We start from the raw sequence: 27,318 nt of genomic DNA, 5'->3' as shown, positions 1-27,318 counted from the left end.
AAGTCCAGCCCGGGCCAACTCCCACGGGGATTTTATCCTCGAATTACTCCCGCTCACGCACGGCCGCTGACCGTTTTATGGCACCGGGACAGTTAACAGCGAGACTTGTCTGAAACTCGATGTCACTTTTATTTTTGAAAAAAAAAATGATTCCTCTCCCATGAGTCACAGATTCGTCAATGTTTGTTTTACTTGTTCTATGAGCACACCGCTCACTGCCAAACTCTGGCAGCGGCATCACGCAAACTCCGGTAATCCTCGCAGCAGCAGCAGCAGCAGCGGCGGATTTTGGCTGGCCACTAAGAACCAGGCTACAGTCTACATTATAGACTGCCAGTACACTCACACAGCTTAATAACCAGGCTACAGTCTACATTATAGACTGCCAGTACGCTCACTGAGGTTAAGAACCAGACTACAGTCTACATTACAGACTGCCAGTACGCTCACCGAGGTTAAGAACCATTCTACAGTCTACATTATAGACTGCCAGTACACTCACCGAGGTTAATAACTAGGCTACAGTCTACATTATAGACTGCCAGTACACTCACCGAGGTTAATAACTAGGCTACAGTCTACATTATAGACTGCCAGTACACTCACCGAGGTTAATAACCAGGCTACAGTCTACATTATAGACTGCCAGTACGATCACCGAGGTTAAGAACCAGGCTACAGTCTACATTAGAGACTGCCAGCACTCACCGAGGTTAATAACCAGGCTACAGTCTACAATATAGACTGCCAGTACGCTCACCGAGGTTAAGAACCAGGCTACAGTCTACATTATAGACTGCCAGTACACTCACACAGCTTAATAAGCAGGCTACAGTCTACATTATATACTGCCAGTACGCTCACCGAGGTTAAGAACCAGGCTACAGTCTACATTATAGACTGCCAGTACACTCACCAAACTTAAAAATCAAATCAAGATTAATAACCAGTACGCTCACTCCGATTAAGAAGCAGGCTACAGTCTACATTAGTGTTTTTTTCTTCTTGGTTCTTTTTTATGTTTTATTTTTATTATTTTATTACTTCCCTTCTACGTGACTTTACCGAAAGAACCAAGAAGATGAATCCCTGCAGTCACGAAAGCTTTAAATCGAAATTTAGTGTTTTTTTGTTTTTATTAACATTTTTATTCACTTTATTTTGTATTATTATGTTTCAATCTACGTGACTTTACCGAAAGAACCAAAGAATAAGAGAGTGCTAGCGAGCATGCGTTCTCTCATCCACGTGCATCAGTGCCTGCCTCCCAGTGAAATTCCAATCTTGCCAACCGTCTCCACGCCTCTCTGCTCACATTTCAGGAGCTTCTGTCTAATAGTTGTAGATTTTAATCCGGGTAAATTTTCTTTGTGTTTTGTTGTTGTCGTTGTTATTGTTGTGTACATGCGGGAAGGGCTCTCTCAACTCGTGAGAATGCGGAGAGAAAAAAACATCAGTCTTTTCAGAAGTTTTACGATAAACAGTTCACGAAGTCAAGGGAAATGCTGTTTTTTTAAAGATTATCATGATGATGATAAAGATGCTAATGATGATAGACTTGGTGAGAATTACAATGCTTCTGATGTTTAAGACTTTTTTTGTGCATTTATTTTTCAAGGATTGACGTACCTCGGTGAAGTAATTAAGAGCCATTTACAAATACACTGCTGATAATAAGATCTTTATTTAGACTCAGAGCCGGATTAAGCTAGTGTGGGGCCTGTAGCATATGCTATAAAGGGGGCCCTTAAATAAAAATAAGTAATATGAAAAAACTTTTTTTAAACACGCTTTTAACACATTCCTGCGGAGGGAGCTAGGAAGGAACGTTGGGTTACTCGGTCAATGGCCAGGGTCAACGGCTGGCGTGGTGTATTCCGCAAATATGCCCGACTGTGAGGGCGGGCACAAATCGGCGTGAGTAGGTTAAACGTTGAGTTTTATAAGGGCACCAAAGGGTGACCAGCCCCTCCCCACCCAGCCCCACCCCTCCCACCCCCCACCCAGCCCCTCCCCACCCAGCCCCTCCCCACCCTCCCCACCCAGCCCCTCCCCACCCTCCACACCCTCCCCTTCCCACCCAGCCCCTCCCTCCCCACCCAGCCCCTCCCTGCATGACGGACGGACACAATAATCCCCTGTGGGCTGGTGTAACCAGGAGCTTCCTACCAGTATGAAATGTACTATGGCAGAACTCCACGACTCCAGGAAGTGGCCCTAAAGCTTGCCATAACGTAAGGGACCGTGGCCAATTACAGCCGACGTCAGTTGACCTGTGGACAATTAGACCCAAGCCGAAACATAACATATAAAAAAGAATGTTTAAAAAATATATATATTTTTTATGATAGAATATAGTATTGTCATCAGTATGACGTAAGTATACCAAGTTTGCAGTCGATACGACATTGGGAAGTGGGTTAAAATTGAGTTACAAGATTTGAGGATACAACAACGAGAACAACGACAACAACAACAGACAGAGTTGATAAAAAGTTTGTAATAATAAAAAAACACATATATATTAAAACACAATTGTTTTACTTGAACAGTAAAGTAATTGCATGTTTCATTTGCTATACAGCCAGATAATACGACAAATCGCTAACCTTAAACACCCAGTCGTTCATAAAAGTTGAAGGCGGTATAGTACTATAGTAATAGAGCAAGTGCAGAATCACTGAACCGGAATTGATAGCTTGAAAGCATTGAGCGCGGGGCCTTTGAAAGTGCGGGTCCCGTAGCATATGTAGCTACTACACATGTAGCTACTACATATGTAGTAGCTACTTGTGCTCCTAGGGTAACTATCCGGCACCGTTTGGACTGCAGGAGCAATCCGATGAGCTATGAAGCTCTTTTCCCACAGATGTCCGGCAGGGGCGCGGGATCAGAAAGTTCCAAGAGGCAACACAAAAATCGGCTGGAGTGCACGAATAATAAATATGTAGAAAAAAACACATATAAATCAAAATTGCAAAAGTATATCGATTCCTAATGATTTTTTGCAACAATAAATGCCAGCTTAGGCAAGGCTTCAAAACAACAACAACGACAGTCCCAGACCACAGCGAAAACAAGAACACACAGTCCGCCAATAAAATCGCACGCTAAAATGAAAACTATCGATACACGTGGTAACGGATCATAAACCAGAATGGATATTTCAACCGCGGACGGACTCCGATGTGCTATGATCGCCTTTGTGTGTTTTTTTCGTCGTCACAGTTTACCCAGAACGGGGATGGTCAAAGTGACACATCACGTAATGAAGCATTTCCTATGCCGTGTCAGCCCCCCCCGTCTCCCCCTCTCTCTACACCACCCACCAAAGTAAGATCCACCCCCCCCCCCCGTTTATCATCCCCTCGCCCACACGTGTTCCGCTTTACTGGCGTCGCGTCGACCCTTGCTCCTCCTCCCTCCTCTGCCTCCTCCTCCTCCTGCGGACTCTCCTAAACACTACCAGACGCTAACCAGGGGACATTACCACGGAGGACGGGAGAGAGGGAGAGCGTTGAGTTTATTCTCATCAAAGCTGTTGGGTTTTAAGTAACCCTGCGTGCGTGTGCGTGCGTTTCGCGTGTTGGTTTAGCGCGCTGCGTTACGAAACCCGGCGACTCGAGTTCGATTCCACGGTTCACGGCCAACACCGCCGGTGGCGAGTATCTGAAACGGTCCTGGGGTACCTCCTCTAGGTCGACTCGGACTCAAATGAGTAGCTGGTGTGGTGTGTAGTCATCGCCACTCGGGAGATAAGGGCGGTCGGGCGTGGTGCTAGCCACCACACTCCCTCGTGTGCCGACCCGGCTTTTCATCGGTGCCCGCTAACAGCGCTTGCCCCAACAGTCTGTTAAGGCTCTACTGGTGATCTTTGTTTCGTCTGTAAACACACTGGACTAGCTACTGACAGAGCTGCAGTTAATTTAGAGTACAGAAGTTCTCAACGACGAGTACAGTATTTGAGTCCATCATCATCATTACCACCACCACCATCATCATCATTTACACCACCACGCCGCCACGTGTGGCCAACTTGGACTCGGGGGAGCTGGAAGTTTCGTCAGTAGATCTGTCGAACAGGACTTCTCAACATCGATAACTCTGGGTAGAAGGTTCCACCGTCTTCGCCATCATCAGCTACACTACCGTGCGGCTAACCTGGATTGACCGGAGCGCTCCTAACCAAATCTCCTCTCTCCATCATCATCATCACCATCATCCCCGCGGGCTCCGATGGCTGGTGCTGGCAGGCTGACGATGCCCCTGCTGCTGCTGCTATCACCGCTGCTGCTACTACTGCTTCAACTCCACACGTCGCTCGCCTTGTCCACCTGCCGGAGCTTGGACCTCACCGAGTTGACGCGCAAGCGAATCGAGGCGATCCGCGGTCAGATCCTGAGCAAGTTGCGGCTGGCCGAGCCGCCTGAGCATTTCGCGGGCGGCGGCAGCAGCCAGACGGTGGTGGTGCCGGGCTCCGTGATGGCCCTCTACAACAGCACCAGGGACATGCTGGTGCAGCAGCAGCGGCGGCGGCTGTCTATCGAGCAGGGCTGGTGCGCAGAGGCGTTGGCACGCGGCGAGGAACACTACTACTCACGAGTGGCGCACATCGTCAACTGCAGCAGGATCAACAGCGGTGAAGGGCTCACTCACTCACCCACTCACTCACCCAACATCTCACTCACTCACCTGCTCACCCACTCACTCGCTCGCTCACCCACTCACTCACCCACCCAACATCTCACTCACTCACCCACCCACTCACCCAACATCTCACTCACTCACCCACCCACCCAACATCTCACTCACTCACTCACCCACTCGCTCGCTCGCTCACCCACTCACTAACTCACACACTCACCTAACATCTCACTCACCCACTCACTCACCCACTCACTCACCCAACATCTCACTCGCTCACTCACTCACCCACTCACTCACTCACTCACCCACACACTCACCTAACATCTCACTCGCTCGCTCACCCACTCACTCACCCAACATCTCACTCGCTCACTCACCCACCCAACATCTCACTCACTCGCTCACCCACTCACTCACACACTCACCTAACATCTCACTCACCCACCCAACATCTCACTCACCCACCCACCCAACATCTCACTCACCCACCCACCCAACATCTCACTCACCCACCCACCCAACACCTCACTCACTCACCCAACATCTCACTCGCTCACTCACTCACCCACCCACTCACCCAACATCTCACTCGCTCACTCACTCGCCCACTCACCCACTCACTCACCCATTCACCCACTCACTCACCCAACATCTCACTCGCTCACTCACTCACCCACTCACTCACTCACCCACACACTCACCTAACATCTCACTCACCCACTCACTCACTCACCCACCCACTCACCCAACATCTCACTCGCTCACTCACTCGCCCACCCACTCACCCACTCACTCACCCAACATCTCACTCACCCACTCACTCACCCACTCACTCACTCACCCTCCACCACGGCCAGCAAGCTTTGGCACGTAAACAAAAACTCGCAAATTCGTTTACCACTTCATCCACACACATATTTTGACAATTGTTTTTGTTACACGGGAAAAATCGCGTGTAGCCAGTTACCCGGCTAGTTATCGGTGGGCACAGCCCGCAGCAGCCACTAACAACAACAACACGAGTTCCTGTTGGGGCGATGGAGAGAAGCCCAGCCAGCAGCCAGCCAGGAAACTCGGGGCATTGATGATCTTTTAATCGTGTACTGTCGTGTGATCCACGCGTGTCTGTATGTGTGATCTGTATGTGTTGTGTGTGTGTGTAGGCCACGTGTGTCTGTATACCACGTGTGTGTGTAGGCCACGTGTGTATGGATGCCATCTGTGTATGATGTAGATTTGGGTGTATCCCGTGTGTGTGATCTGTGTGTGTATCTCCTGTGTGTCTGTGCGCTATGTGTGTGTGTCCCATGTGTGTCTGTACGCTAAGTGTGTGTGTCCCATGTGTGTCTGTACGCTATGTATGTGTGTCCCATGTGTGTCTGTACGCTATGTGTGTGTGTCCCATGTGTGCCTGTACGTTATGTGTGTGTGTCTATGCTATGTGTGTATCGCGTGTGTCTTTACGCTATGTGTGTGTAAGCCCTGTGTGTCTGTATGCTATGTGTGTGTATCCCATGTGTGTCTGTACCCTATGTGTGTGTGTATGCCCTGTGTGTCTGTATGCTATGTGTGTGTGTCCCATGTGTGTCTGTACGCTATGTGTGTGTGTGTCCCATGTGTGCCTGTACGTTATGTGTGTGTGTGTCTATGCTATGTGTGTATCTCGTGTGTCTTTACGCTATGTGTGTGTATGCCCTGTGTGTCTGTATGCTATGTGTGTGTGTATCCCATGTGTGTCTGTACCCTATGTGTGTGTGTGCCCTGTGTGTCTGTATGCTATGTGTGTGTATCCCATGTGTGTCTGTACCCTATGTGTGTGTGTATGCCCTGTGTGTCTGTATGCTATGTGTGTGTGTATCCCATGTGTGTCTGTACCCTATGTGTGTGTGTATGCTCTGTGTGTATGTAAGCTATGTGTGTGTGTATGCCCTGTGTGTCTGTATGCTATGTGTGTGTGTATCCCATGTGTGTCTGTACCCTATGTGTGTGTGTATGCCCTGTGTGTCTGTATGCTATGTGTGTGTGTATCCCATGTGTGTCTGTACCCTATGTGTGTGTGTATGCCCTGTGTATGTGTAAGATATGTGTGTGTGAGAGCCCCGTGTGTATATATAGTTTACGCTGTGTCTATATACTCCGAATCTTTGAGCCATGTGTAGGAGGCTGTCTCTTACTCTGTAAGCTAGCGCGCGTGTGTGTGTGTGTCCTAATGATGTTTAAGAGCTTACGGTTGAAGTGGAATACCAACCCCTGCTTGTCCAAAAGTCGGCCTATGGAAAACCCCCGAACATCGGTTCACTGCAACACTCTCAGCTCCTGGCCAAGGGGACCCCAAAGTGCACGTTCTCTTTGAAACAAATTTCTTGAGACTCGTTGCGGCAGTTCCTGAATGCGGGACGTTGCCCTTGCCATCGTTGTCAAATTATACTGGTAGGAACCTCCTGGTTACACCAGCCTACAGGGGATTATTGTGTCCGTCTGTCTTGGCATCCAAAAATGGAAGGGGTGGGGCTGAGTGCAGAGGGGAGGGTGGGGAGAGGGCTGGGTCGGGCGGGTGGGGAGGGGTGGGGCTGGATGGGGAGGGGCTGGTCACCCCGTGGTGCCCTTATAAAACTCAACGTTTAACCCACTCACGCCGGCTTGTGCCCGCCCTCACAGTCGGGCATATTTGCGGAATACACCACGCCGCCGTTGACCCTGGCCATTGACTGAGCAACCTAACGTTCCTACCAGCTCCGTCAGGCAGGAATGTGTTTTAGCGACGTTAAATGTTCACACACTGTATTTAAATAGGAACCACGTGGCAGGCATCATAGATCGGGCAGTGCGGCAACATCAATTGTTGCATTGTACTCAATGTGCTCTACTTTTATTCTCCCCGCCTTCACCAGAGATGTTAACTCCCTCACTCGGTACACAGGAGATCGTGGATTTGATCCCGACCCCGTGACGCCTGCTGCTGTGTATTTGGAGTTTGTGATGTCTCTCTCTCCCCGTGGTCCCGTGGGTTTTTCTCTGGGTCCTCCGGGTTTTTCCCATTCACATTTAGAACCGTGCGTTTGGGGTATTTGGTTGTTATAAATTCCACGTGATGATAAGCGACGTAGCTTCGTGGACTTTGACTTGTAAAATAAGAATTGTTGTTTAGTTTCTAGATTAGTAATATGGGTAGCAAGCGGGCTGCACCAGCAATACCCACACATTCTAGATTTGAAGCTTTCGTGACTGCAATGATTGAAATTCTTAGGTTTTTTTCGGTAAAGTCACGTAGGTAAAAACATTAAAAAGTAAAGTACCACCTGAAGACGGAAGCTTGTGTTGCCTCCGAAACGTCGTGATTTTTATTTTATTTTTTAATGTTTTTACCTACGTGACTTTACCAAAAAAAACCTAAGAATATAATACCCACACACACACGCAAGCTCCGTTAAAGCATCTTTAAAAGATTCAGTTGCAGTTTGGTGGTTGACAGTTAAATGTGCAGCCCTGCAATTGCTTGCTCATTGATGTGCGTTTAGAGTATTTGTCAACTGCTGTACATATCCGCGTGATGACGATGAGCCACTTCGTTGGGCCATCATTGGTGATAGCCAGGTCACTTCTGAAAAAGAGTTACATAGCTGAGTGGGCCTTAATAATAATAATGATTATTCCATTTATTTTGCAATTTTCATCAAGGATCTGAAAGTGATGCACAGGACAGCAGCAGCAGACACTCAGCATACAAATAATGATATTAGAAATACATTTTTAAGAATCCATTTACTAATCGAACTCAAAGTTGAATAAGCAGAAGCGTATAAATAGGTTTTAAAGCGCATTTTAAAAATGCCCACAGCCTAGGAGATCCTGATATGTCGATATCTGGTCATTTTTTTTATAGTTGAGTCTTTGTTTAGCTTGCGTGAAAGCCTCTCCCATCACCTATCGGCATGTCATCAGGCACCATGGAAGCCATCGGCTCGTCACGGTGCACCGAAGAAACGGGGTCCAGAAAACAGGAAGCGAAGCAGCAGCAGCAACAACAACAAATAGGAGCGATTTTGATTTGAAGAAGCCCAGCCACTTTTCTTACTTCCCGAAAGGAAGCCCAGCAAATAATAATGCCGGTTACTCATGCTCCGCCCGGGTGCACGACCTCCCAATTTCTCTATTGAACTGGGAGCTCCACTTGTAGAGGATCCCGTTAAGAGGGCCAGTGCCTTCGTTTGGCTGCCCGTTGGATCGGTGCCGGATTATCCTCGTAGCAAAAGTACCTGCATATGTAGTAGGAGCTACTAATAATAGCTGCTACTACATATGTACTACTACATATAATGTAGTAGGTAATGCTGCACATGTGGTAGCTACGGGCCCCACACTTTCAAGGGCCCCGTATTAAATGCTGATCAAGCTATCAATTCCGGTTCAGTGATTCTGCACTTGCTCTATTGCTATAGTACTATACCGCCTTCAACTTTTATGAACGACTGGGTGTTTAAGGTTAGCGATCTGTAGTACTATCTAGCTGTATAGCAAATGAAAAAATACAATTACTTTACTATGCAAGTGAAAATTTAGTGTTTAAAGTGAAAATTTAGTGTTAAAATATTCACTTTTTTTTGTTACATTTCGAGCCCCTTTATAACATACGCTACAGCCCCCGCGCTAGCTTGATCCGGCACTGCGTTGGACTCATCCTTGGCCGTATAAAACGGACTCGTGCGGACAACACCCGTGGGGCAGAGAAGTTGCTGGGCGCACCCACCACACGCACGGTGACCCCCCGTGAACCTTGCGTTCGATCGCTGCCCGCCACTCACATCGGTGGCGAGGGATATCCGAACGGGGGTCCTGGGGTTCCAGCTCCGCCTTCATTCACCCGCACCGACCAGCGTGGTGAAGTATGGTCAGGCGACCCCCGTTATCAACAAGGTGTGGGGAGGCCTTCGTTCAGCAGTGGATTGACAAAGGGCCATACGTTATTTTTAAAACTTAAAAAAATGTTTGCAGATTTACTGTCTATTGGCGTATTCAGTGACTCACTGGTCATCGAGTCCAGCGGTTTGGAAATCTGCGGCTCTGGAGCCGCGCACGGCTCTTGAATGACTGCTGCTTCGTGAACGTTTTTCATTAGGGACCTCCGTCTCGTATACACATGCGTTGCTGCTCTTGAAATATATAAAAACATTTTTTTTTACAGAAATTGAACAAAAGTGGCTCCTCTTGTTATTTTGGAAGCTAACCCTTGATCTAGACGGACTGGTAAAAAAAAAACACATTTAAAACTGTAAACCTATCTCGTCTTCATCCAGCAGTAGATTGATTTTAGACAACGACGATGAATTTTGGTAAAGCTGATGCAAACTTTGACAAGGTGGCATTTTATCGGTAAGATCCTGATCCTTGATGATTTATCTGGGCTTACGAACCGCCCTCAAGAAGGACAATCGAAGAAGTCTTGTTGAGATGACGACTTATTCTTATTTTTTTTTATTTTTTTATTTCTCATTTTAAATTGAGGCAAAATGCGCGACTTTGTAACGTGCCACCGCTCTACCAACCAACACTGGGGGCCCCGGAATTTACTGATAAAGAAACAACGAGAGGAAATGTTGAGCATTGAAACGCGGTGTTTGTGCCCGGGGCCCTGGCTGCGATTGTTCAGAAATCTGAACGGACATTCCTCCTTCACGAATACTCCGTAGGAAGTGGCGGTGGCAGTGGTGGTGGCGGCGGTGGCGGTGGCGGTGTTGGTGGCGGTGGCGGTGGTGGTCGTGGTGGTGGCGGCGGTGGTGGCGGCGGTGTTGGCGGTGGTGGCGGCGGTGTTGGTGGTGGTGGCGGTGGTGGTCGTGGTGGTGGCGGCAGTGGTGGTGGTGGCGGTGGTTATGGGCGCCTGGGCAGGCGGGGTATTACCGATAGAGAAGTGAGGGTGGGTGAGTGTGCGTGGGGGATGGAGGGGGAGGGTGGGTGAGTGAGTGTGGGGTGATGGAGAGGTGAGGGTGGGTGGGTGAGTGTGGGTGATGGAGGGGTGAGGGTGGGTGAGTGTGAGGAGCGGTAGTGTAGCGGTTAGCGCGCTGCGCTATGAACCTGGCGACCCGGGTTCGATTCCCGCTCACGGCCAACACCAGTGACGATTATCTGAACCGGTCCTGGGCCTCCCATAGGTCGACTCAGCCTCAAATGAGTACCTGGTGTGATGTGTAAACATCGCCGCTCGGGAGACAAAGGCGGCCGGGCGTGGTGTTGGCCACCCACCCCCTCGTGTGCCGTGCCGGCCTTTATAGGTGCTCGCTAACAGCACTTGCCCCTACAGTCTGGCAAGGCGATACGGGGGATCTTTGTCTTTGTGGGGGATGGAGGGGTGAGGTTGGGTGAGTGTGTGGGGGATGGAGGGGTGAGGTTGGGTGAGTGTGTGGGGGATGGAGGGGTGAGGTTGGGTGAGTGTGTGGGGGATGGAGGGGTGAGGTTGGGTGAGTGTGTGGGGGATGGAGGGGTGAGGGTGGGTGAGTGTGTGGGGGATGGAGGGGTGAGGTTGGGTGAGTGTGTTGGGGATGGAGGGGTGAGGTTGGGTGAGTGTGTTGGGGATGGAGGGGTGAGGTTGGGTGAGTGTGTGGGGGATGGAGGGGTGAGGGTGGGTGAGTGTGTGGGGGATGGGAGCGGTAGCGCTCTGCGCTACGAACCCGGCGACATGGGTTCGATTCCCGTTTCATGGCCAACACCAGTGACGGTTATCTGAACCGGATCTGGGCCTCCCCTAGGTAGATTCGGCCTCAATTGAGTACCTGGTGCGGTGTGTAGTAAACATCGCCACTGGGGAGACAAAGGCGGCCGGGCGTGGTGCTGGCCACCCACTCCCTCGTGTGCTGTACCAGCCTTCTGCTGCAAAAACCTGGCAGGATCCTCTTAAGAAATGAGTACTGAGACTCAATGAGGCTTGTGCGGGTAAACAATTGTAAAGATCGTACGGCGAAGGGGAATTTTACATATTTTTTAAGGGGCATTAATCACAAACTTGCGTGGGGAATACAACTATCCTTTTACAGAGAAACCCATTGTTTAAATAAAAAAAAAACCCCTTGTAGGCCCAAAATCACGGCCAATATTATTTTTTACTTCGGATCTGCCACTCAGCCCGTCGAGGCCTCTGCTGGGTTTATGAGGTTAAATCTCCCGGGGTGTGTGGGTGGGTGTGTGTGTGTTTTTTTTTGTTTGAACGTGAGAGGAGGAAAGCCTCTGAAATTTGCCCCTGAAAAACTGTTGCGCCAAGCGAAAAGGGAAAGCACTCAAAAGACCAAACCGGTTCACGCAGCTTCTCAGAAACGGGGGGGGGGGTGGGGGGGGAGTGACTGCTGACCCCCCTAAGCCATGGACACCTCATTGCACCCCCCCTATCATAACCATCATCACCCATACGTGTGCACGGTGGGTAAAATAGTACCGCTTTGTGGTAGTTGTGTCTAAACTGTCAGCCTCCACCACAGCGACGTTGTGCAGTCTTCTTCTTTGGTCGGGCATGGGGGGTGGGGGGGCTGGTGGGGTTGGTGGGGCGGGTGTGGGGGGGGAGGAGCAACGATTTGGTGAAAGATGTCATCGTTCACATAACAATTAAAGGCATTTTTTCGGTAAAAAAAAAATCAAAATCGATGTTCCAAGAGCCTCAGCGAATACGAGGCGGTTGGTGACGCCTTAAAAACGGTCGCGAAGCGGTGTCCTTAAAGAGTCGCCGCGCGGCTCCGGTGCCGCGGGTTGGCGACCCCCCCCCCCCCCCCCCCCCGTAACAAACTTGAATGTTGAGGTTCTTCGACCCAGTCGCAGGGCGGCGGGAAGGCGCTTGGCACGGATCGCAGCGATACCGCCGCGGTATCCGGCGCGGCGGACGGTGGCGCGCTCCTCATCGGCGGTGTGCGCTCCGTTGGGTTTGGGCTTCGGCAATCTGCCGCGTGCGCGCGAACGTGCCCAGCGATTCACCAATCTACCCCAAACTTCACTCGCCACCGTACGTGACCCACCGTGCTAATCGGAGGCTCGCGAATGGAGGTGAAGAGGGGTAAAGCGCGAAGCATCGGAGCGGAGCAGCGCCGCCCTGTAACATTACAACGCGAGCGGGGGATTGCGACGCTGCTGCTTTCTGCTCGTTTCCGACGCCGCACATCGCCTACCCCGTGCAAATATTTCCTGTACGCGGCACTGGCTGGCGTTCGCCAAGTTCAAGCGCTGTACGGGATGACGCCAAAACCGCTTGGCTTCCGACGGGATGGGGCGCAATCCCCGCACGGTCTCATCGCGGGCGAGCCAATCGCTTTGGCGCTTGAATCAACGGCTGAAAGTTGAGCGTTGCGGAAATATGGGCCGGCGTCGTGAAGCGAGCGGCACTCGTTGTTTCAAGGCAGATGCCCTCCGCACCCCGCCGAGTTTGCCCGAGGAGGCAGCTGAACTTGGCGGTGACCTGGGAGCGGAGAGTAAGCGTGCAATAACGCGCAGGCGTCGTCCCTCGAGCGTTGCGTGTTTGGCCGGGCTAAAATATTTACGTCTCGGAACGTAAACTCGTGGCGGGCGCGCTCCAGCAGCGTTTTTCAAAAAGGGACATTTAAACGGCCGTAAAGGCTCTGTCATGGACAGGCACGCGAGTCTTTGCCCCGGAGCGCCAACAGCATTGGTAGTTTAAGGGTTGGGCAAAACCCCGATCGCGCGTTACGTCGGTTCGAGCGACCGACCGCTAATTTTCTGCGGCGCCGAAATGTGTGAAAAGCACCGTAGCCATTTGTGGCATCTGCGGAATTTTTTTAATCCCATCAGTGCACTGTGGTCCTCCTTGTCGTAGATCGCCATCGATTTCAATCAGAGCAGAACGTGGCCGAAAGCAGCAGGCGACAGACAACTGTGGACTGGTACCGTCCTAATTGGGACTCATCGGCGTGGTATAGTCACCAATGCTCACCGCTGCAACAGTCTGCCTCGGAGGTGGTTTGTCGGTGGGTCACATTTTCTTGGTTCTTTCGGTAAAGTCACGTAGAAGGGAAGTAATAAAATAATAAAATTATTATGTTTTATTTTTATTATTTTATTACTTCCCTTCTACGTGACTTTACCGAAAGAACCAAGAAGATGAATCCCTGCAGTCACGAAAGCTTTAAATCGAAATGGGTCACATTTGTTCAAATGTATTTTGATGGCGATTCAAGGACCAAAGGAACGACAGATTTCCATTGCGATGACGATGATGATGGTGACGACCATGGGATGTTTGTATTGCCATTTGCAGATTTGACCGACGTTCACATATGCGGCCTTTTGAAGATGAATTTATTTCATCGCTCCATCTCCCCGATAGCATGTGCTCTCGAATATATATATGTTTACCTCAAGGAAGTTTTTCCCATTCAAAATCAAGGTGAAGCCGCGCTCTCTCCAAATGCTCTCTTATCAGCCGCCTAATTTCAGCCGGAACTGTCTGGAACGCCACTGGCTGGGCGAATTATTTTCGTCCATGCCGCAATCAACTCGCCTCACTCGCCCTCGCGGTGCTGCGTCTCATTGGCACAACGCCGTTCATGGGAAGAAAAACAGAGGACTGACCTGCACCACCAGAAAGGAGGCCAGACACATTTGCGCGCGTGATGCATGGCGCGGAGCGCAGAGCCGACGAGCAACGTGGCCCCCTATTGGCTGAAGGAGCGCACCCGCGAAGAAGACTTTATACATTTACGCGATCTCACCCAAAAAAAAAAAAACCCTCCTCTATCATGGATGATATTGGTCGCGAAAGCCTACGTGTTACACCGAAGAAGACCTCGGAGGGAGACGAATCGACGCCCGACGTTACCGCCCAGCGAACAAGGCGAGATAGGTCGCAAGGCGCACGGGGCAGATGGGATGGCGTTGAGGGGTTCGCGAGCGGGGAAGGCCGCACCAGAGAAGCGACGGGGTGGAGGAGAGGATTTGAAGGGACAGGGCGAGAACGAGGAGCGAGTGACAAGAGGATCGGTTTTTGAGGGCGGAAACGGGAGACGTCGGCGATGATTTCTGGAAAGTGAGAGAGGGCTGGGAGGGGAGAGAGGAGGGTCGAGATGAGGAGGAAGGGCGGAGGTGGCTCTGGGCGCTGTCAACGGAGGAAGTTGTGGCGAACGAACGCTTGTGGAAGATCTCGCACCCTTTTCAATTCACCCGTCGTGCCATAGTCATTGCAAGAATATAGCAACAACGGATGGACAATAAATTCGGCTTGTCATGGATAAGGGCCTACGTTGTGCTCCACTGCTAAGCGCCTCACCCCGATAATCCTGACTCTCAAGCTGGCCATAGCAGCTTTACGAGAAACATCGCGTGGGAAAAATAGGGTCCCCCCCACCCCCCTCCCCCCCGATCCTGCCACCCTCACTGATGACAATTCCGCGTCTGGCAAGGATTGAACCGAGAGCCAAATTCTCTACGCATGAGCACTGCCTCCCTCCCTCGCTCGCATAGATACCCAACTCGGAGAATTCACGCAAATCCCGGCAGGAGGTGGGCGTGAGCAAAGGGGTTACGGTGAAGAAATCCAGACTTGAAAGCGAGTGTTTTTTTTGTTCGTAACGTCAATACATTTCTATCTTCTTGGTTTTTTCGGTAAAGTCACGTAGAAGGGAAGTAATAAAATAATGAAAATGTTTTATTTTTATTATTTTATTACTTCCCTTCTACGTGACTTTACCGAAAAAAAAAGCTTTCGTGACTGCAGGGATTCATCTTCTTGGTTTTTTCGGTAAAGTCACGTAGAAGGGAAGTAATAAAATAATGAAAATGTTTTATTTTTATTATTTTATTACTTCCCTTCTACGTGACTTTACCGAAAACACCAAGAAGATGAATCCCTGCAGTCACGAAAGCTTTAAATCGAAATTTAATACATTTCTATTGAAGATAACTGGCCCAAGTGGCTCGCATTCGGCGAGTTTGCGAGTTCAAACCCTGTTTTGGTAGGGGGGGGGGGAAGTGACTCAGACCGTCATCTTTTCCTCCTCCCGGCGTCGACAAAATGAGTACCCATACCGCGGCAGGAATCGACAAACGGTCATACCCACGGAGAGACTCACTCCCTGCCAAAGAGGCCTGTTTTACCTTTCCTAGACTTTTCACTCCTACTGTCGGTTTAAAAAAATGTGTCTTTGTAACTTCCTGACCCCAAGCTCCCCACCCTCTGCTCCCACACAACCGGACATCTGTGCAAAAAGAGCTTCTTTGATGGCTAGTCGTGGATTCCTCGGCCTGTTCTAAATAAAAGAACACCGATTCTGATCTCAAAAGTTTCCGGACCCGAGACTTCAGACTTTATGAAATACGTTTAGGCTGTTTAGATTATTGTTGCCGCTATAATGTCCAAATGATGGGCCGCTTTGTTGAGCTATCATTTGTGCTTCCAGATTTGAAGCTTTCGTGACTGCAAGGATTCATATCCTTAGGTTTTTTCGGTAAAGTCACGTAGGTCAAAAATTAAAATTAATAAAAGTAAAATAAAAAGTAAAATAAAAATCACGACGTTTCGGAGGCAACACAAGCTTCCGTCTTCAGGTGGAACCGTCACAGCACGCTTGCTGTATCAAGTGTCATTTGTGGCTAGGTCGCTTCTGAAAAATAAGTTAATACCTCGGTGGGTTTTTTCTGGCAGGACGGGGATGGATTAGTGTTGTATTTATTTGTGTTCTGGGTGATTTGTGTACCTTTCTTGTACTTTGTACCACTATCGTGTTATTGTCGTAACGTTCTGACCCGCCCCGACTGGGCATCTGTGAAAAAGAGCTTCATAGCTCATCGGATTCCTCCAGGATACATTCATATTCTGATTACTGAGTTGCTGAGGCCCATTTGAAGCTAAAGCAGCTCTCTTGACCAGGACCACCAGTTTACCACCAAGGTGCCACCGCCGTTGAAATGGAACGCAATGTGTGTATATTGAGCTGTAACCATCGAGCCATCTGGCTACCATTACAGATCGTACAATTTAGGCTTTCGTGACCAATATCAATAATAGAGTGTTTTTGTTTGTGTTAGATCACATGAATATAAATTTGTCGTTAAACCCAACACCACCCGACACAGCCAATTAGTAAGGGTTGTCACGTAAACAGAACGTGCCAATTCATTACCAGTACAGCACTAACCGGTGTGTCGGAGAGCAAATCCACAATATTTGCAATCAGAGTACGACGTTTCGCCAGTGATCACGACCAGCATCATCAGGCGACAGCCAGATTTGTTCTGTCCTCCTGTCGCCACAAATCTGGCTGTCGCCTGATGATGCTGGATGTAATTACTGGCGAAACGTCATACTCCGTTCGTAAATGTTAAGGGTTTACTCCCCAACACACCCGGTGTGCTGTACAGGTAACGATTTGGCATGTTCTGTTCACGTGCCGGGTGGTGGCGGGTTTAACGACACATTTATATTTACGCGATGTAACCCCCCTCCAAAAAAACACTCTATTGTGGAAAAGATGGTACAATACAGCATGGGTTGATTTTTTTTTTGGCGTGTGTGTAAATGTTGACATCGTATTGTGCTCATTGAGTGTCTCCATTGGAGGGTAAATTAACTCGGTGGGAGTATTGGGAGCACTGATGCACAGAAAAAAATATGTTTATGTAAATATATCGTTAAATAGATGCCTTCGCAGCATCATCGTGTAAAAAAAACGAAGCCTTTTACATCTCCAGGCACAGTCTTGATGAGTCTCAAGATGTTTTTTTTAGGGGGGTCCTGTGCTGGGATGTTTGGTCGCTTTCAACATGAACCAGTAAACGAAGTATCTGGCAATGCTGATGCTGCTGCGTCAGCGGCGGTGCACAAGCATCGACAACAACAACAACAACAGCAAAACGAACACAATCGGGCAATGACCCCTTCATTAAATATTTATAAAAGCCATAGTTTCATAGCACACTTTACGTCACGTTGCGATCAATGAGGGCTTGAGGACCTTTTCCTAAAACGTCATATATTACATCAACAACAACAAAAACATTTTTTTAAGACGGTTTTCTTCACAAATGTGTTGAGTGTGACTTTAGTTCGATCATTTTTGTTATTGTAAGAGAGTGGGAGGAAACGGGGCTGTCGGGGAGTGGAGAAACCCCAGAGGCATGCCGGGGCACAACGCAGAGAGAGAGCGCCGTGCAGCCTCAGGAATCCGATGCTTTGCGAGCCTCTCGCTAAACTAAACGACGACTAAAACGATTTCGATTTTACACGCTTTTAACACATTCCTGCGGAGGGAGCTGGTAGGAACGTTGGGTTGCTCGGTCAATGGCCAGGGTCAACGGCGGCGTGGTGTATTCCGCAAATATGCCCGACTGTGAGGGCGGGCACAAGCCGGCGTGAGTCGGTTAAACGTTGAGTTTTATAAGGGCACCACGGGGTGACCAGCCCCTCCCCACCCAGCCCCACCCCTCCCACCCCCCACCCAGCCCCTCCCCACCCACCCTCCCCACCCAGCCCCTCCCCACCCTCCCCACCCAGCCCCTCCCCAACCCTCCCCTCTCCACCCAGTCTCACCCCTCCCATTTTTGGAAGCACGACGGATGGACACAATAATCCCCTGTGGGCTGGTGTAACCAGGAGGTTCCTACCAGTATTAACTCACTCTGTCTGTTGTTGTTGTATCCTCAAATCTTGTAACTCAGTTTTAACCCACTTCCCAATGTGGTATCGACTGCAAACTTGGTATACTTAAGCCATACTGATGACAATACTATATTATATCATAATAAAATTTTTTTAAACATTCTTTTTTACATGTTATGTTCAGCTTGGGTCTAATTGCCCACGGTCAACTGACGTTGACTGTAATTGGCCACGGTCCCTTACATTATGGCAAGCTTCGGGGCCACTTCCTGGAGTCGTGGAGTTCTGCCATTAAAACAGTTTTTTTTTAAATATTACTTATTACCAGGTAAGGCCCACCACTGAGCTACCTAGCTCGTGTTTCACAAGCGACCTGGCCGTTGCAAATGACAGCTCAACAAAGTTTGCTTATCGTCACGTGGACATTCGCAGCAGCGGCCAAATGCTCTTAAAAACGTGACGTTGTTTGTCAATGTGGAGCGACAAAACAGCCGGAGGGCCCCGGGAGAAAAAAGATTCACGCGACCACGGGGAGAGATAAGCATCGCAAACTCCTCGTATAGAACAGGCGTCAGGGTCGGGATCGGACCCATGACCTCATGTACACCAGACAAGCTAGTTAACATCTCCTAGCCACCGTGTGCCCCCTCCTATTCTTTTTCAATTTAATTTATTAGGTATAACCCTGTGAGCCATGCGGCTCTTGACTCGGGTGCAACCGCAACAAACAAAAACATGAACAGGAAACATCTTGAAGTGACTCTTGCCACCACGGCGCTGCCCGGGCTTACAGCGCCTGGCACCATCACCCCAAATCCCGAGACTTCAGTGAATACTCGCATGTCGCGGCAGGGCGGTTGGGGTCACGTTCTTGAAAATAGCTGCATTCGGAAAATCCGCGATGTGCAAGCTCGAAGGCAAATGGGGGAAACTTGGGGTTTGGTTCGCGGTTTGCGTAATACGAGGCCCCACCCCGCCCTCCTTGTGTTGTTTGACGTTCCCCTAAATCAACCCAAACAGCCAACGGTAAGCATTTGCAGTGTAAAATGCGATTCGTGTATTCGATTGTAAAATCACTCGTACCGTAAATGTATAGAATGACATGTTTTTGATGCAGTGTACAATACTGTACACGTTTCCAGACTGATCCAGGAGTATGACATCATCTGTCACACCCCCCCGGATTGATGCCGGAATTTGGCCTTTTGAGCACCCAGGGCCCTCCGATTTTCAGGTTCTCCCGACTTGACCGTTGCCGATCGGGAAGGGCACGAATCGTGACCGTAACACCGTCCGTGCCCCGTTCTGCCACCCAGACTCGAGGGGGACGTTCGAGTTCGACGTCGGCGCGCTGTCCTTCGACGTGCGCTACGTGTCGGCCGAGCTGCGCCTGCTGAGGACGCCCAACCCCGAAGCGACGCTCCCCGAGCAGCGCATCGAGCTCTACCAGGTGGGACGGCGAGCGTCGGCCGTGCTTGCCATGACCGGTCGGTCGATCGATCGATCCCTCGGCAGGCGGCGGGGGCCTGAGGTGTCCCGATGGTCTGCACCGGTGCATGCTCCCCTCGACGTCGCGTGCCATTGGCTCCTGGCTACCTCGACGTCGCGCGCCATTGGCTCCCAGCCACCTCGACGTCACACACCATTGGCTCACACTCACCTCGACGTCGTGTGTCATTGGCTTTCACTCACCTTGATGTTGCGCGCCATTGGCTCCCGGCCACCTTGACGTCGCGCGCCATTGGCTCAAACTCACCTTGACGTCACGTGCCATTGGCTCACACTCACCTCGACGTCGTGTGTCATTGGCTTTCACTCACCTTGACGTCGCGTGCCATTGGCTCCCGGCCACCTTGACGTTGCGCGCCATTGGCTCCCAGCCACCATGACGTCGCGCGTCATTGGCTCACACTCACCTCGACATCGCGTGCCATTGGCTCCCAGCCACCATGACGTCGCGCATCATTGGCTCACACTCACCTTGACGTTGCGCGCCATTGGCTCCCGGCCACCATGACGTCGGGTGGCATTGGCTCACACTCACCTTGACGTTGCGCGCCATTGGCTCCCGGCCACCTTGACGTCGCACGCCATTGACTCACACTCACCTCGACATCGCGTGTCATTGGCTCACGTTCACCCCTCTGCGCGTGACAGCTGCTGCCTGGCCCGGGTCCAGACAACCTGACTCAGCGCTTTGTGTCGAGCCAAGTGGTGCAGACGGGAGGGGAGGAGGAGCTGCTTGTGTTCAACGTGACCGACACGGTGCAGGCCTGGCTGCAGGACTCAAGTAAGGCCAGCTCGCACGCCCTCACCGCCGGCAACGGCAACTCCACGCGTCTTGTCGATAACACCACGCTGTGGTGCCTTGAATACATAGAAACGTGTGTGTTGAACTTCTTTCGCACCATACGTAGCCAACCATACGTTTCCGTTTGTTCATAGAGGCGCTGGGATGGTGAGATTATCTCCCTCGCCTGGTGGTCGATTCATATTCTTGGTTCCATTCCGAACCTGACGATGCCTGCTGCTGTATATTTGGAGTTTGCGTGCTTTTTTGCCGTCCACGTTTCGAATCGACGTGCGTTTCAGAGCATTTGGCTGCGATACATTTTCACACGATAAAGGCACTTCGTTGAGCTATCGTTTGTGGCCAGGTCACTTTTACCTTCTAAAATAAAAATAGCTTAAGTTTTGTTTCATTTTAGTTTTTAATCCAATGTTAGTTTACGTACACTTACAATTGTCTATGTGCTTTGTGTTGTAAATGCCCGTAGCGTGCTTCTTTAGATGGACCCCATCGATCGATCGATTGATCGATCTTCATTCGGCGTCGCGCCCCTTCACAAATAACTATACAGCAAACAGGAATGGATAAGCGATGGAAACGGTCAATAACTATGCGACGCAATGAACGATGAAAAGACTCAACGCAGAGGTCAATTAGAATGCGATGCAGGGTCGTAACGGTACAGAGTCGACGGCAGGGCGCGTACACGAGTGGGTCTTCGATCGGATTCACAAACCACAAACATTGGGGTTGCCCTCCCTTCGTTGCTTTTGGCTCAGATCTTCACCCCGTCTCGTCTGTATCTGCCTCGGTTTTTTTTGTTACTGCAGGAACAACATTCATTGCGCCCATAATAAACGCTTTTGAGTTAGATCGCGTAAGTATAAATGTGTCGTAACCCTATTCTGGAAAATCGCCTGATAACGCTAGATGTAATTACCAGCGAAACGTCACCAGTGGGCTGAAGGAGTAACGAATTGTCCTTAGTTACTCCTTCATGTCGTGTCATAACCCTCCACCACCCGACACAGCAAATTAGTAAGACAGATTGGTCATGTTAAAAAAACACCAATTAGTTACTACTTCAGCCCACCGGTGTGTTGGAGAGTAAATCCACGACATTTACAATTTGAGTCCCGTGACGTTTCGCTGGTAATTACATCTAGCGTCATAAGGCGATTTTCCAGAATAGGGTTACGACACATTTATACTTACACGATTTAACCCAAAAACCTTTATTATGAATAATATTGGTCGCGGAAGCCTGCTACGTTTCAATTTAAAGCTTTCATGACTGTAGGGATTCATATTCTTGGTTCTTTCGGTAAAGTCACGTAGAAGGGAAATAATAAAACAATACAATTTTCACGACGTTTCGATTGCAACACAAGCAATCAGCATCGGGTGTGAAAACCACAGCAAGAAAATTTGAAAAAAAAACCCGCCACTTTTTAAAAAAAATCTTGCCGTGGTTTTCACACCTGATGATGATTGCTTGTGTTGCAATCGAATTTTATTGTTTTATTATTATTTTATTATTTCCCTTCTACGTGACTTTACCAAAAGAACCAAGAATATGAAAGCTTGCTACGTGTTAAACATTCGTTGTGCCGATGTTTCCCTTCAGCAGAGTCATTGGTGCCCGAGTCGACAGACCGGTGGATCACGTTCGCTCGTGTTTTTTCTTGGTGTGTGTCGTTTGTTCAGCGGGCCTTGTAATGGCTGGCCATGTTATTACGTATTCTTGGTTCTTTCGGTAAAGTCACGTAGATTGAAATAAAAATAAAAATAAAAGAGAATAAAATAAAATTAAATTAACATAATAAAATTAAATAATAAATGGAAAATAATAAAAGCAGAAAACCCACGACGTTTCGATCGCAACACAAGCGGTCTTCATCAAGCGGAGATACATTTTTTAAAATTATATATTTTTTGTATTTTATATAAAAAAAAAATTCTATCTACGTGACTTTACCGAAAGAACCAAGACTATGAATTCCTGCAGTCACGAAAGTTTAAAGTCGTGTTATTACGGTTCTACAGAATTAGTTATGATTATCATCAACTCACTACATACGCATACCCGGTCTAGCGCTCCGGAACAATGAGCCAGTCGGTCAACCTCCACTGAATAATGTTTATAATTCTTGATTTGAAGCTTTCGTGACTGCAGGAATCCATACTTTTTGGTTCTTTCGGTAAAGTCACTTAGGGAGAAAATAAAATAAATCACCAAAGTAATGTTTTTAATTCCCTGTTTTTCTCTCTCTTGTTCTCTCTGTCTCATGTCTTCCTCTCCAGCCATGAACAAAGGTTTCAAGATCTCCTTGCACTGGCCAAGCGACTCAACCGTACCGCAACCGGGGATGCAAGTTCACTTCGAAGGTGAAGTACTCGCAGTGCGTGCACGCCTCTAGGAATGCCCCGTCTGGCCAGACCACAGCTGAGCTAAACTCGCACTAGACTGAAAAATGTCAAAATGTTCCACTGCTTTGCTATTCCCAGCCAAACGCTTACAATAACAGTAAGAGTGCGTGGGTGTGTTCACGTCGTGGGGAGCGGGTATGGTAGCCGCGCTGCGAGCTCGGCAACCCGGTGTTCGATTCCCCCTCACGGACACCGACGCCAGCGGCGATTACCCGAACCGGTCCTGGGGCTCCCCTCGGTCCACTCGGCCTCGAATCGATTCGCCCGGTGCGGTGTGTAAACATCGCCACTGGGGAGACAAAGACAGCCGGGTGTGGGCCAGCCGTGGTCACGGCCACCCTCCCCCCCCCACTCCGCTCCCCCTCCTGCGCCGTGGCAGCCTTCCCGGTTGCTACTCACCGACCGCACTTGCTCCGACCACTCGCGAAAGCTATACGGTGGAACTTTGCTTTTTTTTTTGGTTTTCCTTGCACAGAAGGGCGGGTGGTGGGCCCAGCCCGGCACGACATGCATGTGATCGAGGTGTACAAGACGGCACAGGAAAAGGGACGGCTCCCGTACCTGCTGATCATGACGCAGTCGGGGAGCCCGAACGGCTCCGACGAGGCGCGGACCTCCACCTCTGCTCGGAAGAAGCGCACGCTCGATGAAAAGTACTGCATGAGGTGAGCGGGGGTGGCAGCGGGGGTGGCGGCGGGGGTGGAGGGCGCTGGACTCCACGAGAGAAAGTAAATTTTGAAGTAAAAACACATTCTTGAGGGAGCTGCTAGGAACGTTGGGTTGCTCGGTCAATGGCCAGGGTCAACGGCGGCGTGGTGTATTCCGCAAATATGCCCGACTGTGAGGGCGGGCACAAGCCTGCGTGAGTAGGTTAAACGTTGAGTTTTATAAGGGCACCACGGGGTGACCAGCCCCTCCCCACCCAGGCCCACCCCTCCCACCCCCCACCCAGCCCCACGCTCCCCACCCAGCCCCTCCTCACCCTCCCCACTCAGCCCCTCCCCACCCTCCCCTCTCCACCCAGCCCGACCCCTCCCATTTTTGGATGCACGACGGACGGACGGACACAATAATCCCCTGTGGGCTGGTGGAACCAGGTGTTTCCTACCTGTATAACTCTAAACTGTTTTATTATTTACCAGGTAGCGCTGCTGCTGCTCCTGCTGCCGCTGCGATTTTTGCATTTTTTTACTAATTGTGCTGCTGTTTGGCCAGGCTGGACGTGGGCATGGCTGTGGTGCCACGCAGCTTGAGCCCAGTGCCGGATTAAACTAGTGCGGGGCCTGTAGCATATGCTATAAATGGACCCTATATAAAAAGACGAATGTTTAACTTGCATAGTAAAGTAATTGTATTTTTCATTTGTTATACAGCCAGATAATACGACAAACCGCTAACCTTAAACACCCAGTCTTTCATAAAAGTTGAATGCAGTATCGTACTATAGTAATAGAGCAAGTGCAGAATCACTGAACAGGAACTGATAGCTTGAAAGTGTGCGGGGCCCGTAGCATATGAAGCTTCTTTTGCTACTACGATAATCCGGCACTGCTTGAGCCCCCATTGACTCGTCCCTCTGTGCTTTTCACAGTAGTACTATCTGTAGCATCTGTGCAATTTTGTTTTTGGCACCTGCAAATGTATCTTAACGTGCAATTTTATTGAGTGACTGTGTGTTGCCCTGCTGTGGTCTGGGACTGTTGTTATTTTGTTTGTTCTTGCTGCCTTGTGCTAACTTGCATTGAGTGTTGAAAAATATCCCTTTGCAATTTGTTTATTTTATATGTATTTTTACTGACTTGCCTACCTTTCCTAAACTTTGCACTCCTATCGGTGACCCCGATTATTCCGCTTGCGAAGTCGGTGAATGCAACAACAATAAGTTGGGGGAGAAAAAAAAAACCTCTCTCCCGTGCGCGCGATCTCCTGGCACCAGCAATCAGGAGGACAACTGCTGCCTGAGGAAGCTGTACATCGACTTTCGGCGCGACCTCGGCTGGAGGTGGATTCACGAGCCCAAGGGATACCACGCCAACATGTGTGCCGGGCCCTGCCCCTACTTGTGGAGCTACAACACGCAGTACACCAAGGCGAGCCGCAGCACTCACCCAAAACAAACATCCTCCCCCCCCCCAACCCATACAGCCTTCAGCCTTTCACATCCTGGGTTAAACCCTTTCAGGTCCAGGGTTAAACCCTTTCACACCCAGGATTAAACCCTTTTACATCCAGGCTTAACTCTTTCACATCCAGGCTTAACTCTTTCACATCCGGGCTTAACCCTTTCACACCCAGGGTTAACCCTTTCCCATGACGTACGTGTACGTCATCAGTTTTTCTTCGTAAAATTTGCTTTTGTTCAATGGCATCGAAGCTCCCACAGCAGGGCGTGTGGCACAGTTTGGCACCAGCTCTCATAGGGTGCGGCGGCCGTGTCACTACAGTCATCTGCGGTGAGTACAATGTCTTTAAAAACAATGAAATTAACGCTGAGCCGGTGAACGGGACCCACCACCCTGCAATTCGCAGACGGATAGCGATGCAGAGATGAGAGAGGCGACGCATTCTGAGCGGAAGAGCTGCCATGCGGAAATTGCTCGACTCGGGGGGGGGGGGGGGGGGGCGGCCTCGAGCCGACGTGAGAGAAGCCGCTCTGTTCGTGCGTCTTATTCTGTCGTCGTCGGTATTCGTGCGCAGGTGCTGGGCCTGTACAGCCTGCGCAACCCCGACGCGTCGGCCTCCCCCTGCTGCGTCCCTCAGGAGCTCGAGCCGCTCACGATCCTCTACTACGTGGGGCGCGAGTCGCGCGTCGAGCAACTCTCCAACATGATCGTGCGCTCGTGCAAGTGCAGCTGAACGGCGCTGTCCAGCAGCACCGACGCCAAAGACACACGAAGATTTCCCGTCCCCCACACCTCTCCCGCCCGCCCGCCCGCCCGCCCGCCCCCCCATAGAGGCTTTAACAGGCTGTTAGGGCAAGCGCTGTTAGTAGCGAGCACTTAACGCCACCACCACCACCATCGACGACAACAGCAGCAGCAGCGAAAAACGGCAGAGGCAGCGGGCGTTGTCTGTGTCTCCCCATCCCCCCTACCCCTCCCCCTGCCCAGCCATAGCGGCAGACTGCGTCGCCCCTCAAAAAACTCCCACCGATGGCAGTCGTGGCCTGCCTCGTCCGGTTGGCGGGGATAGCAAAAGCACAAAAGTGAAAAATCACAAAGGACAGTCCTGCGTTGCGACTTTTCGTTGGTCGTTGATCCCAGGCCCCCCTCCCCCCCGCCCCTGTCGGAGCGGTGGTAGGAAATAATTCGCGCGTTTCTTGAAATGAGCAAGGCCATAATGGAAAAGAGTCTATGGCGGGTGGGGTGGGGTGGGGTGGTTGGGTGAGGAGGAATCGCAAATCTTGAGCGGCGCGAGGGCAAGGAGAAGTGTCGTGACCTGGGACGTGGCGACCGAGCGCAGTGCGGATGAGGCGACGCGTTTGGTGGAGGCACCAGCGGCGAGGTCGACGTTCACGGCAACGACTCACTGCCGCGGCGGCGGCAGCGGCGATACGGAAGGGCGACGAGGATGCCACTCGACCGACCGCGGCTACCAACTCCAAAACAGCGGGCAAAAAAATCACCTCGCACTTCCCCTGAAACATAAATAAGCGCGAGGTCGGCGGACTTTGTGCATGTGCGCGTGCGTCTTTGTCTTTTGCATCTGCAATCTGCCACCGGCTCTCGGGACGACGCAGCCGAACGGCAAAAAAATCGCTGCCGACGGAACCTCCGCTGGCTTCTCTGCCACGAGAGGACGGGAGAAGCACGGGGACGGGGGGGGGGGGGGGGACCCGAACATCCGAGACACATGGAACTTCGCCGCGATCGCGCTTGCGCCCCGCCCCGGTCCATCTGCGTGGGACTCGCCTGCCGATCGCCACCGTGCCACTTCTCACCGTCGGTTCAACTCCGCAGGGCTGCTCGAGAGAGCCGGCGATGTCGCGTGACGTGTAATACGCACGCCGCGGCGGCCCCGCGACAGTAGCCTGAGGTGCTTGCAGGAATGGCGCAGCTAACCCGCGTGTGCTTATTGCCAACACACGCTGGCTCGTATGGGATTGACGAGTTACCCTCAGCATTGTGGGGTGGTGGGGGGGTGGAGGGGGCGATAATGGTGCCACTTGCTCCAGTTCGGTTTGCTCGTTGCGTGCGCGATGTGCGGGTTTAAAGCGCTTCAGCTGTTTACGGTCCTCTTTGCATGGGGGGGGGGGGGGTGCGGGGGGCCCAGGGCAAGTCACGCCGTGTGGGGCCCCCTACCCCCCCGCCCCCCGCCCCCCCAAGACGCCTTCAATTTAAAGTAGTATTAGATCTGACAGCGTGACATGGAA

At 50.7% G+C, this 27,318-nt stretch overlaps 1 protein-coding gene across 1 annotated transcript; it reads left to right on the top strand.

Annotated features, from left to right (window-relative positions):
- Positions 1 to 3,412: 3,412 nt before the first annotated feature.
- Positions 3,413 to 27,233, top strand: LOC133356237 (transforming growth factor beta-2 proprotein-like). Its single transcript, XM_061573617.1, has 7 exons — positions 3,413 to 4,639; positions 19,543 to 19,676; positions 20,384 to 20,516; positions 22,821 to 22,904; positions 23,422 to 23,611; positions 24,883 to 25,036; positions 25,644 to 27,233. The coding sequence occupies exons 1-7, from the start codon at positions 4,237 to 4,239 to the stop codon at positions 25,800 to 25,802; spliced, it is 1,257 nt and encodes a 418-aa protein (XP_061429601.1). The 5' UTR covers positions 3,413 to 4,236; the 3' UTR covers positions 25,803 to 27,233.
- Positions 27,234 to 27,318: the final 85 nt, after the last annotated feature.

Source organism: Lethenteron reissneri, chromosome 53 (genome assembly GCF_015708825.2).
Source record: "Lethenteron reissneri isolate LAM-NWPU_2019-01 chromosome 53, ASM1570882v1, whole genome shotgun sequence".
NCBI lineage: Eukaryota > Metazoa > Chordata > Hyperoartia > Petromyzontiformes > Petromyzontidae > Lethenteron > Lethenteron reissneri.
Note: the sequence above shows the minus strand (reverse complement) of the source record. Positions and strands in the feature narration are given on the sequence as shown.